Below are 16,913 nucleotides of genomic sequence, written 5' to 3' on the forward strand. Positions count from 1 at the left end.
CACTACAGGGTGGTAACCAAATGCTACAGGTGAAACTTGCGACCGACAGGCTCCATACAAAGCCAGCAGCTACAAATGAGGACGCAAAATTAAGGTTTTAAGTTGGATTCCTCTCAAAGCCACCTTTTGGGCATCTCAAGATGAAAATCCTTTTCACATTGAATAAAAAAAGGGAGGCGATTTACATACACATGCAGAGAATTGCTACGTTGTATATATTGTTGTGTTCAACGGCAATGGAAAAATAAAATGTATGGAAATTCTCTGTAGGTGGAATTCCACTTTAAAATGGCAATAAACAGCATTATATAAGTTACTGTGTGTAGTAACATAGGCATTTCCCAGGCCCACCCATTTGGCATTCACCTATTTCTGTAGAAATATTCAAAATACTTCATACCATACTGTAATTCGCATGAAGGTCTTTCACTTGGTCACAGGAAGATTTAATATGGCAATCATGTGGTAAAGTGCAAAACCTCAGTAAAGACAGAGAACATGCCTCTTGGGCCAGTGACATTATTTAATCATAATGCAAATGCTGCGTTAGGCCTCTGAGAGATCACCAGCTCTTATGCTTGGGATACACTATACTATTATCTGTTAAGCTTGGTACAGACTGACCGATACATTGGCCGATTACACAGCGGCAGCAGCAGGGAGGGGGCGAGACACGCCCCAAGCAACATGCCCACTGCTCGCCGGGACCCGCAGCAGGACACAGATTATGTAGTGTGTATGAATGACCATCATCTGCAGATATATCTGTCAGGTGTGTACCCACCTTTAGACATCTGTCTAATCTGGTTGGTTGGAATGAAAACCAAGTGATGTATGGGAGCAAATGACATTCGACCATATGATCCCAAACACTGGAAAATGGTCAAAAATGATTGATTAAACCAAACGAATGTAACCAATCTAAACAACTTGTTTGAACAACCATTTTTGGGATTTTTCCCCAGTGTTCGTGAGCAAATGGTCGATTGTCATTTGCTCCCATACACTACCAGATTTTCATTGCAACCAGCCAGATTGGACAGATATCTGATAGATAATTGTATAGTGTATGCCCAGCATAAGTAACAAGTATTATAGAATGCAAACTTTTTCGGGCAGAGCTCTCTCCCCTCGTCTCCTCTACGTAATTATGTAACTTGTATTTATGTAATTATGTATGTAGAATTGTAAACTTGTCTGAAACGGTCTAATGTTCTTTAGTAAATGTTTTGTATGCTTTATGTCCTGTATATAGCATTACAGAATGCTTGTGTATACAAGTAAATAAAATAAAAAAAAGACTATACACTTTAATACCAGTGTACACATACGCTGCATCTAGTAAATCTAGTAGTGACAAGGCAGAGGTCTGTCAGGTCTCACCTGTTTAGTGGCCACATCAGACAGATTCCGTAGAGTCCACAAACAGTTCTGTACAAGTCTAGGGCTGGTGCTGGAGAGATGCTTCCCCAGAGCCTGCATTCCTCCTGAAAGAAAATAATTACAATTTTAAAGTGGTATGGCGTGAGCAATGGCTGGGAATGATAGTGAGAATGATACCACCTGAGGTGGTAATAAAGCACATGCAATGACATGACATGTGCCTGGTTACAGATCAATTATTTATCAATAAATATAAGCACTGAAAATGCTGAGCGTGTGTCCTTTGGGCACTGTAATAAGTGCGGTGCTGCTATTAACATTCCGAAGCAATGATTTCAATTGAACCAAACTACATAGGAGCCCTTAGGGCGCTTATTGTAAAAGTGTTTTCAAAAGTCTACACTTTTATAGACTTTGCACCCAGGTCATTTTCATTAGCCTAACAAATCACCTCCTGATCTGATATGTACCACAAAACTGCAATCACAAACGCTAGATAGATTCACAATCTGACGTTCGGAAAGATGGTTAGCAAGTGACGGCCGACTGCTAGTGTATTCTGTCATCGTCCAGTTGTATTTATAGGACCCAGTGTCACTAGATGCTGGAGCTTTGTAAGATGGCATCCTAAATGTATGACAAATTAGACACGGACGAAGCCTTTTGGCAGAACCGGTCTATGTGGCAAAGAAAATAAATCTGTTTTCTATTGATGCGTAGTTCATCTTTAAATGCAGCATTTACTGCATATGCTGCCACAAAGTAATGAATAGCTTTCCGTATTCCAATTCACACAAGTGCTCATGCACTGCAAGTGCATATGCATGTAACTTAGGTTTATTTAACTTCTCATGTTTATCTTCATTTGTGCTCCTAAACTGTATCCTAATAAAAACTAATAGCATGATTAAGTTTAACTTGGGTAAGTGAACTTTTAGTGTCATATAAACTATATAGACAAAAAAGTGATTGGACACACCCACGCAGGCAAAATGTATACCATCCCATTGCACAAGTTCTAAATGGCCACTAATGTGGCGGTTCCGACAGTACAGCACGCGGTGGACCTACAAAGTACCGACCAATAAAATCTTGTTAATCTATTTGCGGTCAGTGTCCAATAACTTTTCTCTACATTGTTTTATACACTATCTTAAAATATCTAGAAAAATTAATTCTGTAACACTTTGCAGACAAGCTGAGGAACTCTGGTAACCTGTATAAGGCCAGATTGGGTAAAGCAGGTAATTACTTCCACACCAGTGCAAGGCTCTCCACTCTTGAGGAAAGGAGTGCAAGGCTAAGATTCCCTTGTGTGCCAGGACTGCACGCAGACATATGTGACAGGTTACAGAGCAGCTTTCTTGTACTCAGTGCCTTCAAACCTTGCCAGAGAACATCACAAGGAGCTGCCTGTTGGCTCAGAACAGACGGGCTAGCAGCTGACTCAGAGTGAAAACCAACATAGTTAGTGGTAGAGGGATTAAGATGGAAAGAAAACAATAAATATCTCGTCCTCTGAAGGAAGTCAGAAGATCTTTAATTCATATACAACACAAACAGATTTAGTAATCTATAGTTTTACTCCCCTGTAATAGGTTTAAACACTTGGCCACTCACCTCTGATGCCATATGTGTATGTATAATGTAAAGAAAAATCTTATTTAAAATGATATATTTCACATATACATGACTAGCAAAAACTTGGCTTCATAAATAGGCTTGACATGAACTGACCTGGCTGAATACATGACGAATTAGTTTGTAATCAAGCAAAAAAAAAAAAAAAAAAAGTGATATCTGCAGCAATATTTACATAATATTCCATCTCAAGTACCAAGTTATACTCCCAGGAGAAAAAAAAAAAGTTTGCCTCACCACTTGAGGAAGCGTCAAGTCATTCATATCATCAGAATTTACTTACCAGCTTCAACAATGGCTGGCTTGTTGCTGGGACATACAGACAGCACTTTCAGCACTCTGCTTGTGGTCCACAAGAGTTTCTCATAGTTGTAGGTCCTCATGATTTGCACAAGACCCTGCGGTCCTCCATTGGCCAGGATAATGAGCTAAAGAGACCCAGCATATCAGTTTTATTCCACTGTTCCCCACAAACAAAGTTTTAACCATGAAAAGTACCACGCCACTAACTAAGCTCCTCTTTACGAAGTTCATACATTAACTAATATTTCCTGATCATATCTAAACATACTATTTCTATTATGCTAAAAATTCCAGAAAGTTACATATTTTGATTCGGTCTCTGAATGCCAATGCCTCAAATATTATACCGCTAAAGCCTTATATGCAACTGGATTGTCCACATTCTGGAAATGAAAGTTAAAAATGGTTATGGCCAGACATTGGGCGCTACGTACAGTAATGCATACAATGAAGAAAAACTAGAACTCTAGCGTGAAAACAATAGATTTTTCCACTGTAGATTGGTATAGAATAATGAAAACCTTTATATAGAAATTTAGAAAAATCCTATCTGAGGTATTACAAAATAAAATAAATTTTTTCAGTGAAGATTGAAAGTATATCTTAAGGGGTTACAAGGGGGAGATCTTTCTTATGTCAATACTTTGCTAATTTAATATATATTTTTGTACCCAGCTCTTCTATAGTTGTTTCTTTGACATTGCAGCAGTCTACAGGTTTCCAATACACAGATTTAAAGAAATAATTGAATGACAATGTTGGCCTTCACTCAGAGGAATAGAACACACAATGGGCCCAATGCAGTGTAATGCTTTTGCACAGAAGCTGCATCTTTGGACACAACTGCTGTGCAAAAATATGCTGAGGCATCTCAGTTCCGACGACGCAGAATCAGATCATCACCACGACCAGCGGTCGTGATGTTTGCAGCACCGGACATCTGAGTAAACCTAAAGCTTAGTGATAAACAAAAATGGCAAGTTACTCAAAATAATTTGTCCACTCCTGGTGCTTGCAAGGGAGGGGCTCGTCTAGACAAGAAAAAAAAAAACACAGAATTCCCCCAGCAGACTATAATGAATCAGTAAATGAGACTTATATTGTCAATTTAGAAATATATAAATGTGTGCGCGATTATCATGTAGTATAACAAAATACACAAAAGTATGACCCAGAGTGGGTGCTATTATCATGTAGTGTTAGGACCACCATAACAGAGACACCTTGAAGTGGCTGGTGGCTTAGCCATATGTTTGCAAATATATATGTAAACTGAGATATCTGCATTACTACCATCATATAGGATGTTAGTTATTTACTGGTCCATTAGTTTGTGTGGGAGGAATGCTGTGTTCCAAGCCTATAGCTTGCTCAGAATGGCCACACCTCCTGCCTGCTTGCAATGCCATTAAATCTGCGTCAGAAGACTCAGACAAGTGAGGCTAACATGCCCCAGTTTTCTGGAAACTCAGGCAACGCCCGCCCCAAAATGGCCACAGCATGCCAAACAAGCTGCAGCTTGGGGCCATCGCGTGCGATGTTGCAGGACTCGTTCTGCACATGCACATTGCGGGTCCTGCGCATTCGCAGTCCACCCACCATTGGAGTTGAGTACAACTCTGAATCAGGTCCAATATGTCCACTGCTAAATTGCACACATTTTATAAAAATGGACTAAACATCAGTTCTGTATATGGAAGCTTTTGCTGACAGGAGAGAATAGATCAGTTTTACATGTTTCCATATCTATCACCTGAAAGCACTCATCAAAAGGTCTTTTTTATAAAGAAAAAAAAGAAATCTACTAAAAAGAAATGCCTAGCCAATATGTATTTCATGTGGATAGAAGACGACCAGAGGCAAAAAAGGATACCAGTGAGAAGAATAATACACAAATAAAAAGTATACTATTTTCAGATACAAATATCATTTTCTAGCCTAGGAATAGGTTAGAAAATGAAACAGAGATAATAACCAAGAACTTTACAATTAAAAGGTCACCCAGCAAGGTATGACATATTCAAATTAATGATTCAGACAATAAGTGTGGCTCATATTAGGCCTGAATATGTACTACTATTTAAGACTATCCACATTGAGGCAGAAATATTAGAATAACTACAAATAACTTGGCTTTTCCCAAAGAGAGATCAGTCAATGTACTGCCTATAAACAGGATAAATCAGTCTGAATTTGCAATAGGGAAACCTGAACTACAGAGGTGTCCACATACATCTTCCTTGAGCGTTAAACAGCCATTCTAGTTGCGCCATGCCGTGTTGTAACTCAGATCCAAGAGTCTTTTCATTCTACATTCAAATGAATCTTATTCACAAAATGATGCAAATGTAACACACAAACAGCTCCTGCTGATTAAAATGATATGCACCATGCCTATATTCTGTGTGCGACTGCATCTGCAATGCTATGTTAGTGTCAATGCCTGTGACATGTCATGTGTTTACTGCGACTTGTAGTGCTCGAAAGTAAGATGTATGTGGACACATCTTACGCAAGCAGAGATTGGTATTAAAGCTGTTTTATATTATATCGTTCCAGAACTTACCTTGCTTTCTTGATTTCCATACGCCAGAAGCTGCAGGCAATCTGTTGTAATGGCTAAGAATTTGGGGTTATTCTTGTTGAGCAGGGGAACCATTTTCTGCAGGCCATCAGCTAAACGCACAGCCATCTTTGCACCTTCTTGGTACAGCAGGAGATTGTGCAAAGTGGTGATGGCATAAAATAGCACAGATTCCACAGGAGAACTATGAACATGGGAGAATGAGCCAAAAGTCAGCAAAAGGGAAAATTTATAAAATGAAAAAAAAAAAAAAAACTGTCCTCTTTAACAACTATCAAGCAAATTATCAAACCTCAAATACAATGTCCTCTGTAATTTTTTTTTTTTTTTAACCAACTCACAATCAAAGCACCACAAGAGCAATGAAGCATTCAAGCGTATCTGTCACCACCACATAGCAGAAGACGACATTTTGTGTGTTGAACAAATATTAAGAAAATGGTCCATCAGTTAATTGGGAAACAGAAGCCATCGATGCTTGAAGCACAAAATTCAAGTCCCAATGTGTGAAAATGACAGGTAAACTTAAACTGATGTGTAAAAAACAAAAGCAGTGATTTAGAGACAAAAAGGAGAAAAAAAAATCATCAAGATGTATACAATGGGAACAGCATTAAACACAGATACATACTTTGTGGGTCAAGAGCCCCTTTATTTATGGCCCATAGAATGGGAGAACCTAAACTACAGTACTTTAAGAGAAGTAGCTTGGCACAGGAGATTACCTAAGCATACGAACAAGAGCAGGAATTCCCCCAGACTTGAAAATAGACAGAAGTCCCTCACGGTGGTGGGACAGGTTGTGCAAGATGCTGGTGGTACAACGGGCAGTTTCCATGTCACTTGTGTTCTGCATGGTCCGCACCACAGCTGCCACGATCTGAGGCGACTGCATCAGTGCTCTGCGGGATGCTTCCTTTTTGGACAGCTGGTTCACAATCATAGAAGCCTTGTTTACAACCACCTGATAGAACAAATGTTATATTAGTTAAGCCGCTTAGAAATCTTACCATCAGGTCACCACAATACCTACAAAGTCTTTCACCTCAGATTTAAAAAGAAACTCAACTCCTACAAATCACATTTATATATTCATATTACTGGCGTCACTAGGGCCTCCTAACCCCATTGAGTGCTGCGAACGGGGGCCTTAGCATGCAGTCACACTCCCAAGAGTGGAACACTTGAGTGGGCATGGAGTCACATAAGGCCACGCCTCCGTCATGTGATAATCGCCCAAAAAAGCGCCGCCGAAACTCTTGAACGCTGGAGCTGCCAGACCCACCGTACAAAGTAACCAGTAGACCACCGAGGATGCTTTGTAAACATTCTAGTTATGTTGACATGCATGTCGACATTACGACCAGCTAGACATTCTCATTCCCTTTCCACAACAATGCATCTTCACATCCACATTTTGTATGCAAGCAGTTAAAAATCTAATAAAAACCATTCTCAAATTACAAGGTGGCCATACCGGGTCCTCATCGTTCAGGAGTTTGGTTAACTCAGGGATGGCACGGGTGGCCAATTCAGCATCATCCTGGTAGTTGATAAGGTGGACAATGGCAGATTTCAGCATCTGTGAGGGCTCTGCCAGTTTCTGCACATTGGTCTGTTGTCCATCAATCTGTGTTGCTATCAAGTAGGTAGAATGGTCTTCAACGGTCTCAGGATACATAGCTGCACGGACACGCTGGGCTCGTGTCATGGCAAGTTGAGACTCTACCTCTGCAGAAGGAAAGAGAGCAAATTAAAAAGTATACTTAAAGCAATATTCTTCTATGTTCATATCTTATGTAATGTGTAGACAAACCTGTTTCCACCTACTCCCTGGACTAAATCCTAGCAAAATATAATCATGGGATCAATACAATTAGAAGCAGCGGCTGCAAAGTGACAAAGAAATAACAAAATGCCGGCAACTTGCAGCCACTTTGCACACATTTACTCCACCAACACCAAAGAGGTGCACACTAAAAAATGTACAGTAATTCTCTGTGATGAGATTAAATTGCCCCTAGAAGTTTGCAGGCAGAGAAGGCCAATACTCCAGCACTGAACTTGTCCAAAAATAATCTATTTTTATAACAGTTATAGATTTAAACATTTTTCAAGATAAATTTGACCACTGCTAGCTGTGTGCCAACTGATGCTGTAATAAACTAAAATATGTCCTGGTTAGCTTCATAGAACATTTATGGAAAAATAAGTTGAATATAAAACTACATATTTTTTCCTATAAATGAGGCTTAGGAATAGTAGTTGTACAGTTTTTAGATAAACTCGAAGTTCTATCCAGCCTGCATGTTGGGACTGCTATGTGTACAGCAGCAGGAGAGGCACGAGGTACCTGCCATAATGAAACTATATATCCCATCGGCTAAACTTTACAAAGAAGGAAGACATGGTATTTAAGCGTTGAGACTACTTCAAGTAGACAGGTAGTCCCTTATAATACTTGTTCTGGATACATGCTAAGTAACCGCCCATAGGCTGAGCATACGGTACTGAGCCATCCAAAATAAGGAAAGTCTCCTCCATAGTCTCTTGCAATTTAGCTATTCCTAACCATATCCCGGCAGCCTATTTACAGTGAAGCTGACTAATTATCCTAAACGGTTACACATTGAGTTAATTAACAGGGGAAACAAAGAAAATGGCTAACAAGACAAATACAGAGCCCTACAGAAACAAGCCGATTAACATTCTCCCTGCAATCCTATGGCTGCAAAGCAAGAAACTATGGGTTTGACTAATGGCTCTTATATCACACATGGCAAGGCTGTTTTTGCCTTTGTTGAATTTTTGCATCAAAGCAACCCTGATGAGGAGAAAGATAAGACACCTCTAATCCCACATCCAAACTGTAGACGCAATAACCAATACCCTGAGAAGGGTCCAATACGGCTGGGTTACACACTTCTGTTCAGGGCTACAGTCAATCCCGGTATCATGAGAATATGCCATAAAGGCCCTAAACAGCTTCTAAAGAGCTTGCTTAAATATGCTACAGACAAAAGCAGAGTAACAATGAGGTCTTTGTTTAGCTGCCCAAGGTCAGAATCGCTGCCACAAGACTGCTGGTGCCAGCTGTAGTAAAAGGAAGTGTTACAGTTCCCCTTGGAAATTCACACGGCTGAAACACTGCGCACAATAAGCAAACAATAGCTTTGTATGGTATTTGCTGCCCCCCTTGACAAAGTACACGGAACAACTTTAGCAAGAGTGATATAAAAGGCATTAGGACAGTAACCTGTGGTGTGGGTATAAGGTGGGGGGTAGCAAGGGAATGGTGCATTACAGGCAAAATGACAGGCAGTGCACTCATTGCACAATGTAAACAAGCCCCAATAAGTTATAATGTAGAGTCATGTGGTCAGATTAACAAGTGTGATCACATCACTCTGGCATTTTGTGTCAAAACAGTTATGAGGAGGTGTTAAGGGCTCCTGTCCTTCTAGGCTACAGATCAGTCTCTGGAAGACCACATGTTGCTTCCAGGTGGCTGGATGCCCAGAAGAGAAATATTAAATGCAACATGCCCTTGTATTCATGTATTAGATAGTGGTGGTGAAGCGTATTCTAGCAGAACCTGATTAGACAGTAGTGATAAGATCACATGCCTGCATTAAAGAGGCAGCAAGAGCTGCATTAAGAGCTGATAAAGGAGAACACATCCTGGTTTATATCTATGGAGAGTAGCATTACAAAAAGACAAGGTGACCTGCTTCCTAAAGCTTTATGTTTAACAATTGGTTTCCAATTTTAGGCAGAAACAAATAAGTTTACCACTTAGGGCTTGTTTGCACTTATGCATTGGGAAACGATGCATGAAAACAAACATCGGTTTTAGGGGCCTATTTATCAAGCAATTTTTTCATAAAATGATGTAGAAACTGCAAACCAGTTAGTTTATACCATTTTTAGATGGTGTAGACTGCTTCAAGCCTATGGAGGCTTACGAGCAGGAGAGAGAGGTTCTGATCCCTCTCCTGCAGCCTTTAGCCAGTAGTGGAAACGGACACTGTGCATGCAGTGTCAGCTTCCCCTGGAAAAGTCTTTAACAAACACGAAAGACTTCAATAAAATGCAGAGAGGAAATTACTCGCTGGGAGAGCTGTTACACCATGTACATAGCGGGGTTATTTTCATTACAAATGAAAATATCTGCCACGATACAGAACATTAATACTCATGTCAGTTCCGCAACTATTAATACACAAACCCCTTAACCCTGTGTTTAAAATACTCATTTAACATACTTTCGGCGGGATGTACTATGCATTGCATTATGGATGCAGTACATCCCAGCCACTTATCGGTTACATACCGATGTTAATAACGCTGGTATGTACCTAGAAATGCGATTACATTTGCAAAGGACTGTTCTTCTGAAAAGGGTTGCCCAATGCGAAGAGGGGAATTTCGCATTTATGACTCAGAAGCCCCTCTGTACGTGCGCCATATGACGAGCGCCACAGGTAATGCTAGGAGGGATCCAAGTGGATTCCTCTTTAGCACAATTCCGAAAAGTACATAAGTTTTTATTGGCCAGCAAATAAAGTAAAAATTTGAAGAATTAATCTTACAAATGCCAAAATGAAAAAAAAAAAAAAAAAAGTCTCAAATGGAATTTTGAAGAGAACAAAATATTCACTGCTGCATTTAGTCCAACAAAACATACCTGGGGCTTGTTGCTGCGTGTACGTGGTGGTTTTCACTGTTGTGTACTGCTTTGAATAACCCATATCGTCATCCTCCATCAGCAGAGTCTTGCCGTTCAGAGACGGTGCAGAGGTGTTAACTCCAGAGTTTATGCCAGAGTCGTAAGTATAGGTTTTTTGCCACTCTGTGACCTTAATAGGCCGTTCCGCTACATCAATCAACTCCATTTTACTTCTGTGGAGAAATAAAAACAGCAAGTATCACAGACTGCACACTTAAACCACCCACAAGACATATAATGTTGCGTCCATACAAAGAAAAAAAACCATCTGTGTCTGCTAAAATAACTACATATCATTTAATGCAGGCAGAGAAGGGAAGACCAGGCAGCAGAGGTTAACGGCTGCTTAATGTTGTAGTTCAGCAACACGTTATCCTTATGGGTACACAGCTAAGCGATATATCTGCAGATGATTGTTGTTCGTACACACTGAACCACCATCATCTGCATGCTGCAGCGGGTCCCGGTGCCCGGGGGCATGTACTCAGAGACTCACGTATATGGTGAAAAAAAAAAAAAAACCCTCTCCAGGGTAGCTTTAATATGTCATAGTCGACGTTTCGGGGAATGTATCTCCTTTCTCAAGACAACATGTTGTCTTGAGAAAGGAGATACATTCCCCGAAACGTCGACTATGACATATGAAAGCTACCCTGGAGAGGGTTTTTTTTTCACCATATACGTGAGTCTCTGAGTGCCGCCCTTTGCTGCTGTGAAAATTATAATATATAAATATATAGAAAAAAAAAATAAAAAATAAAAATATTTATTTTTATATATATATATATATATATATATATACACACATATATATATATATATATATATATATATATATATATACACACATATACATACATATATATATATACACACATATACATACATACACACACAATTTTATTGATAGTGGCCCCCACAAGATTGTTGCCCGCAGACCCCCACAGGAGGTCACAACACGCCCCCCCTGGCCAGCAGGACCCATGGCCAGATGATGGTTGTTCAGTGTGTATGAACGACCATCTGCAGATCACTCGATTTGCAGATATATCAGTCAGGTATGAACCCACCTTAAGGCGCTTACAAAAATGCACTGAACAAATGGCAAAAAAATAAATAAAATGAAGACATAGAAGACTTTAGATGCATTCTTAACACTTTACATTTCACCAATGCAATCTATTGTGCAAGAAACTAGGCGATCTGTATTAAAAGGTTTAAATGCAGTGTTAGAACACAATGCTCTTCATGTGTTAAAGATTCTTAATGAAAAACATTAAAATGGAGAAACAGTAGGAGCGAATGAAAAAAAAAAAAAAATATCTACCTTATCCTACATTGATCAGCCTGCTTCTTTCTACAACAAAACACTAAATCTATATCGCATAGCCAACCCATAGTCCAGCATTTGTGGGCTATGGGTTGGCTATGGGGGGGATCTTATCAGAATACCGACAGTGGCATCCCGACACCCTTCGGTAAGGCAAGACTAACCCTTACCTCTACCCCTAACCCTCTCTCTCTGATGCCTAACCCTAACCTCCCCCCTTGCCGATGCCTAACCCTAACCTCTCCCACGCCGGTGCCTAAGCCTCCCCCTAACCCCAGATACTTACCTTCAGGATGCCAGCAGTCGGGATTCTGGCGCCAGTATTTCGACCATCGGCATCCCACCCACCGTGATGCTGACTACATCCCATGGGCTACTTGCAAAAGCAACCAGTATGTACCAAACTTGTAAAATAAAAAAAATAAAAAAAGTGGCCCGATTCAGACCCGCCCGCTAAGCGGCGGACGCACGCTATGGCTGATAGTCGCCCGTCTGCGCATGCATCGCGGTTCGCGTGCGCAAGCCAGTTACTGCGATCGGGAATCGTGCGCTCGTAGCACAAAAGACTGAGCGCTACTTTAAGTGACAGAAAGTGCAGTTTGTGGGTAGTAACAGGGGAAGGTGCTTGTGAACGGGGGAGTGGGGCTGCGAACACAGGCGTGTCTGGGCATCTAAACTGAGTTTAATGGGTGTGCATAATTAGCGTGGAAGAGTCATTGTACACGTCACTTGGTTGTATTTCACCCTGCAGTGACCGCAGTGCTTGTGGTGGGGTAGGGTCTACCTCAAGCGCTGCATGCAGCTCTGATGGTTCTGATCATACACTTCCTGGAGATGACGTGTGCCAAGAAAGAAAAGTGGGCTTCTTTAGACCAGACAGTGCGATCGTGGAATTTGCATACCCTGCCCCTTTTGGAAGCGAGCGATCGCGGCTTAGCGTCCGGGTCTGAATCGACCCCTCAGTTACTTGCTAGTTCTTACTCTATACACAACTCTAAATAAAGCAATTAGACAATTCAGTTCTGGCCACTACATATAGGGGTAAATGGCACACCAGACCCAATACCTGCCAGAGAATACCTGTTCTTTGGAGCATTATTGAGGAAAATCTTACTTTAAAGCAGAGGTCCCAAACTCAGGAGCTGATTCACACCCGCTCGCTAGGAAGCGACTGCTCGTAGCTGGTCAATTTTCGCAATCTGCGCATGCATCGTAATGTGCGAACCACTGCGAAAGATCGGGAAGTGCTCGCTCGCCAAGCATAGACAGCCCAGTTGAATGAGTGACAGGAGAGGCAGTTTGTGGGTGGTAAAAGGGCCAGGTCACTAGAAACGGGGGAGTGGAGGTACGAACGAAAACATGCCTGAGTGTTACAACGCCGTTTTCAGGCGTGCATAATTAACAGGCAGCATCATAGTACACGTCACATGGTTGTATTTCACACTGAAGTGATCGCAGTGCTTGCAGCAAGGTATAGTCCACCTCAAGCACTGCGAGCACATCCAATGATGCTCGATGTACCAATGTTTTCATGCACTTCCAGATGACAACGTGCACAAATGGGAGTCTTCTGAATGGCTAGTGGGCGTCTGCATACACAAAGTGATCGCACGCCAAGACATAGTGGGCGTGCTAATGCCTTACCGTACGATAACCTGTCTTGCTGGGCGTGTGTTAGATTTGTATACACTGGGAGGGAGCGAAAAGCATTTAGCGAGCGGGTCTGAATTAGCTCCTCAGTCCTCAAGACATCCTAACAGTCCAGACTTTAAGAATATCCATGCTTGACCACTAGTACCTCAGTCAATTTGATTTAACCACCTGTGCTCAACCATGGATCTCTCTAATGGTGGGTACACACTAGAAGATATAATCACCCGGTATGGCCGACATCTGCCAGTGTGTATCCACTACGGACAACCATGCATACTCCCGTAATCGGGGTCGTTCCATCAGCCTGCATGTAGGGCTGATGAAACAACCCAGCTGCTGACGCCAGGCAAGTGAATGGAGTCGGTGCCTGACATATCGGGTGGTCGGGAACTGGATCGCGTAATGTGTACTGGTCATCTGATATGTCGGCCGTCACATCGCTGGGTGCACACATCGGTAAGTGTGTACACAGTTTTAAACCTGAACTGTGGGAGTGACCTGAATGCCCCGTTTGGGAACCTCTGTCTAAAGCCAACTGATCGGTTTATCCAGACTCTCTCTACAACTACCGCATTATTTCTCTCCGCCCTCATTTACCTCAGTTTCCCTCCACTCCACCTATCTGTTGTCGAAACTGGATTATTGGCTGAGACAAGATCAGTTTAAAATTGAATCGCAGCGACACCATCTTGAGACTGGACGCAAGACGCCATTTTGCGAAATGGCCGCCTAAGCGCCATTTTAGATAAACTCACACTTTAGTACATGTGGCGATAATACTATTAGCATCATGCGAATGCATCTGTGACCATCGCCATAAGTTACGGCGATTCACCAGAAGCCTATTTCATGACTTTACGTATTATAAAGGATATATTTCAGAAATGGCTACGTGACAACTAGCTTGCGTAGATAAGCTTCCTGGACAGTGTCTGCTCTCACTACAGGTGGTCTGGCTCGAATGCACACCTACATTAGCAGGCTTCCTGCAAGGACATGATTTCAAAGACTAGAGTGTCATCTTAGGTCAGTCTCTTGTAGCTGGGCTATTTGCATTTCACACAAGAGACTGGGAGAATAAAGAGTTTTTCCTTTTGAAGCCTGGGACAGGTGGGGGTGGGGGACTGCTGACAGTGGGCATGTGGAACTATCTGGCTCAGCATGTCACACTGCTAAGATGTTCACTTAGTGAGAGTTAAGTGCACCCTTCCTCATACACACATTAATACGTCTTTATAACAAACCCTGAATACTCACACATTAAAGCTTATTTAACCTTTTGTGTGAATATGTAAAGTATATGATTTAAGTTGGTTCAGTTAGTTTAAATGCTGAGAAATAAAGATATTTGATAACTAAAGGTTCTATACATGTAAGACAGCCGTGTTTGGTTTCGAACTGATGCGTACTCTTTCAACAGAATTCCGGTACTATCGGTGTGGAGATCGCATCATGCATTCCCAACTTATGGACCGCAGAGACAACAAAATGTATATTTTAGGAACAACTGTTAGGATGCAGCATGGGGAGGCGGGAGGGAAAAGACCCTCAGCTGTTAGAGGCTGGGCGAGTCTATTTGAACCAGCCTGTTAAATGCACTGTAACATATGCTTCTCCCCTGGGAACCAATGGCATAAGCAAGAAACTTCTCTATTGTCCGGTCTATTCTGGGGGGGTATTTATTTATTTATTTATTACCAGTTATTTATATAGCGCACACATATTCCGCAGCGCTTTACAGAGAATATCTTACCATTCACATCTGTCCCTGCCCCAGTGGAGCTTACAATCTATATTCCCTACCACATGCTTGCAAACATACACACTATGGCCAATTTTTTGAGGGAAGCCAATTAACCTACCAGTATATATTTTTGGAGTGTGGGAGGAAACCGGAGTACACGGAGGAAACCCACGCAAGCACAGGGAGAATATACAAACTCCACACAGTTAGGGCCGTGGTGGGAATCAAACCCATGACCTCAGTGCTGTGAGGCAGTAACGCTAACCATTACACCGTCTGTGCTGCCCATCATAAACATGTGTGCTCAAACACTGGGTCTTTAGTCTTCATGCTGAATGCCGATTGATGGAGGTTTTCTTTCTGAAGGCCGGGATCTGGTCCAGAGGCGCTGCGTATGTATACTGTACTTGGGTCTGTATAATTCCTTTGTGCTAAATTGTACACAGATCATAGCGTGTAACTGACTGTACTTTTACTTGAATAATACTTTGCTTCGGAACCACATGTTCTGAGTCTGGAGTCTATTTATTGTATGACTGCGTACGCAAATTAGCGTCATCCTTAGAGGTTTATAGGAAGGATTTTAGAAGGTACAGGCAGGGGTATATAGAGGTTCATTTTAATATTGTCACTGTCGAGGTCCTGCAATGCCTAAATATTGGATTAAATTATTCTTTTTATCCAATTTTTATTGTGCATTATATGTTGAATAAAATATATTTTCCATCAAAACAACTATATTCTATGTGAGAAGACAGCGCTCCAATTTTCAGTTTTTTCTTGTATTAGGTATAGGAGGGTCAGCTACTCTTCCAAACCGTGAGATATTTGGTTTTAAACAAGGAGAATAGAATCCAATAGCACCCTCATTAATTTTTTTTTTTTTTTTAATTATTGGGCACCCTGTTTATCACTGCACACCTCTTCTCTTGGAGAACTAATCTGCTCATGTGGCCTCCAGTATAATCTTCCCCTTTGTATTAGCTCATGTAAGCAACTGTTTCTCTGCAATGTCCATGTGGAGGACCCAAAGCTACACCCAATATGTCCAAAACAGAGCTTATCTGACCCTACCTGGGGTTCCCATCTCATCATCAATATCACAACTTACTCAACTTCCCAACAGCACTGGTTACACTCTACTCCACTGCATTATTCCTTTCCTCACATCCATTCTCTTCTCCGAGTCCTTTAGCCTTCAAAATATGACCTTTTCTTACCAAAGATACAACCAAAAAGGTTATCCACTCATCTCCAGCATTCCTCTCAACCATCTATAAAACAACTGCAACTTATCTTAAATGCCACAGAAGGACTGATTACAGTCTCAAAACAGACTATACCAATCTATACTGTACACTACTGTTGTTTTCCAGAATCCAAATATAATTAAATCAACATTAGCACAAAAGCCATTAACATTGCCCCTTCATACAGCTCAAAGTACACATCCCTCTTAGGTGGTTACCAGAGGGGAGACCCAGGTCAGAGGTAGATCACTCAAACCTACAAGGCTTCCTTTCCGGCCATCACCCACTTGAGGCAT

General features: G+C 41.4%; 1 protein-coding gene across 1 annotated transcript in view; it reads right to left on the reverse strand.

Annotated features, from left to right (window-relative positions):
- Positions 1 to 16,913, reverse strand: part of JUP (junction plakoglobin) — a 58,943-nt gene that overhangs the window by 11,835 nt on the left and 30,195 nt on the right. Inside the window, exons 2-7 of the mRNA XM_088474688.1 lie at positions 10,599 to 10,813; positions 7,389 to 7,642; positions 6,637 to 6,875; positions 5,894 to 6,095; positions 3,308 to 3,452; positions 1,384 to 1,487 (exon numbers count right to left, since the gene is read on the reverse strand). Of these exons, the coding sequence (XP_088330814.1) occupies positions 1,384 to 1,487; positions 3,308 to 3,452; positions 5,894 to 6,095; positions 6,637 to 6,875; positions 7,389 to 7,642; positions 10,599 to 10,806 (1,152 nt within the window). The 5' untranslated portion in view covers positions 10,807 to 10,813. The remainder of the gene's footprint in view (positions 1 to 1,383; positions 1,488 to 3,307; positions 3,453 to 5,893; positions 6,096 to 6,636; positions 6,876 to 7,388; positions 7,643 to 10,598; positions 10,814 to 16,913) is intronic.

The sequence above is a fragment of the Taudactylus pleione genome, unplaced genomic scaffold, assembly GCF_031769625.1.
Source record: "Taudactylus pleione unplaced genomic scaffold, aTauple2 ptg000155l, whole genome shotgun sequence".
Lineage (NCBI taxonomy): Eukaryota > Metazoa > Chordata > Amphibia > Anura > Myobatrachidae > Taudactylus > Taudactylus pleione.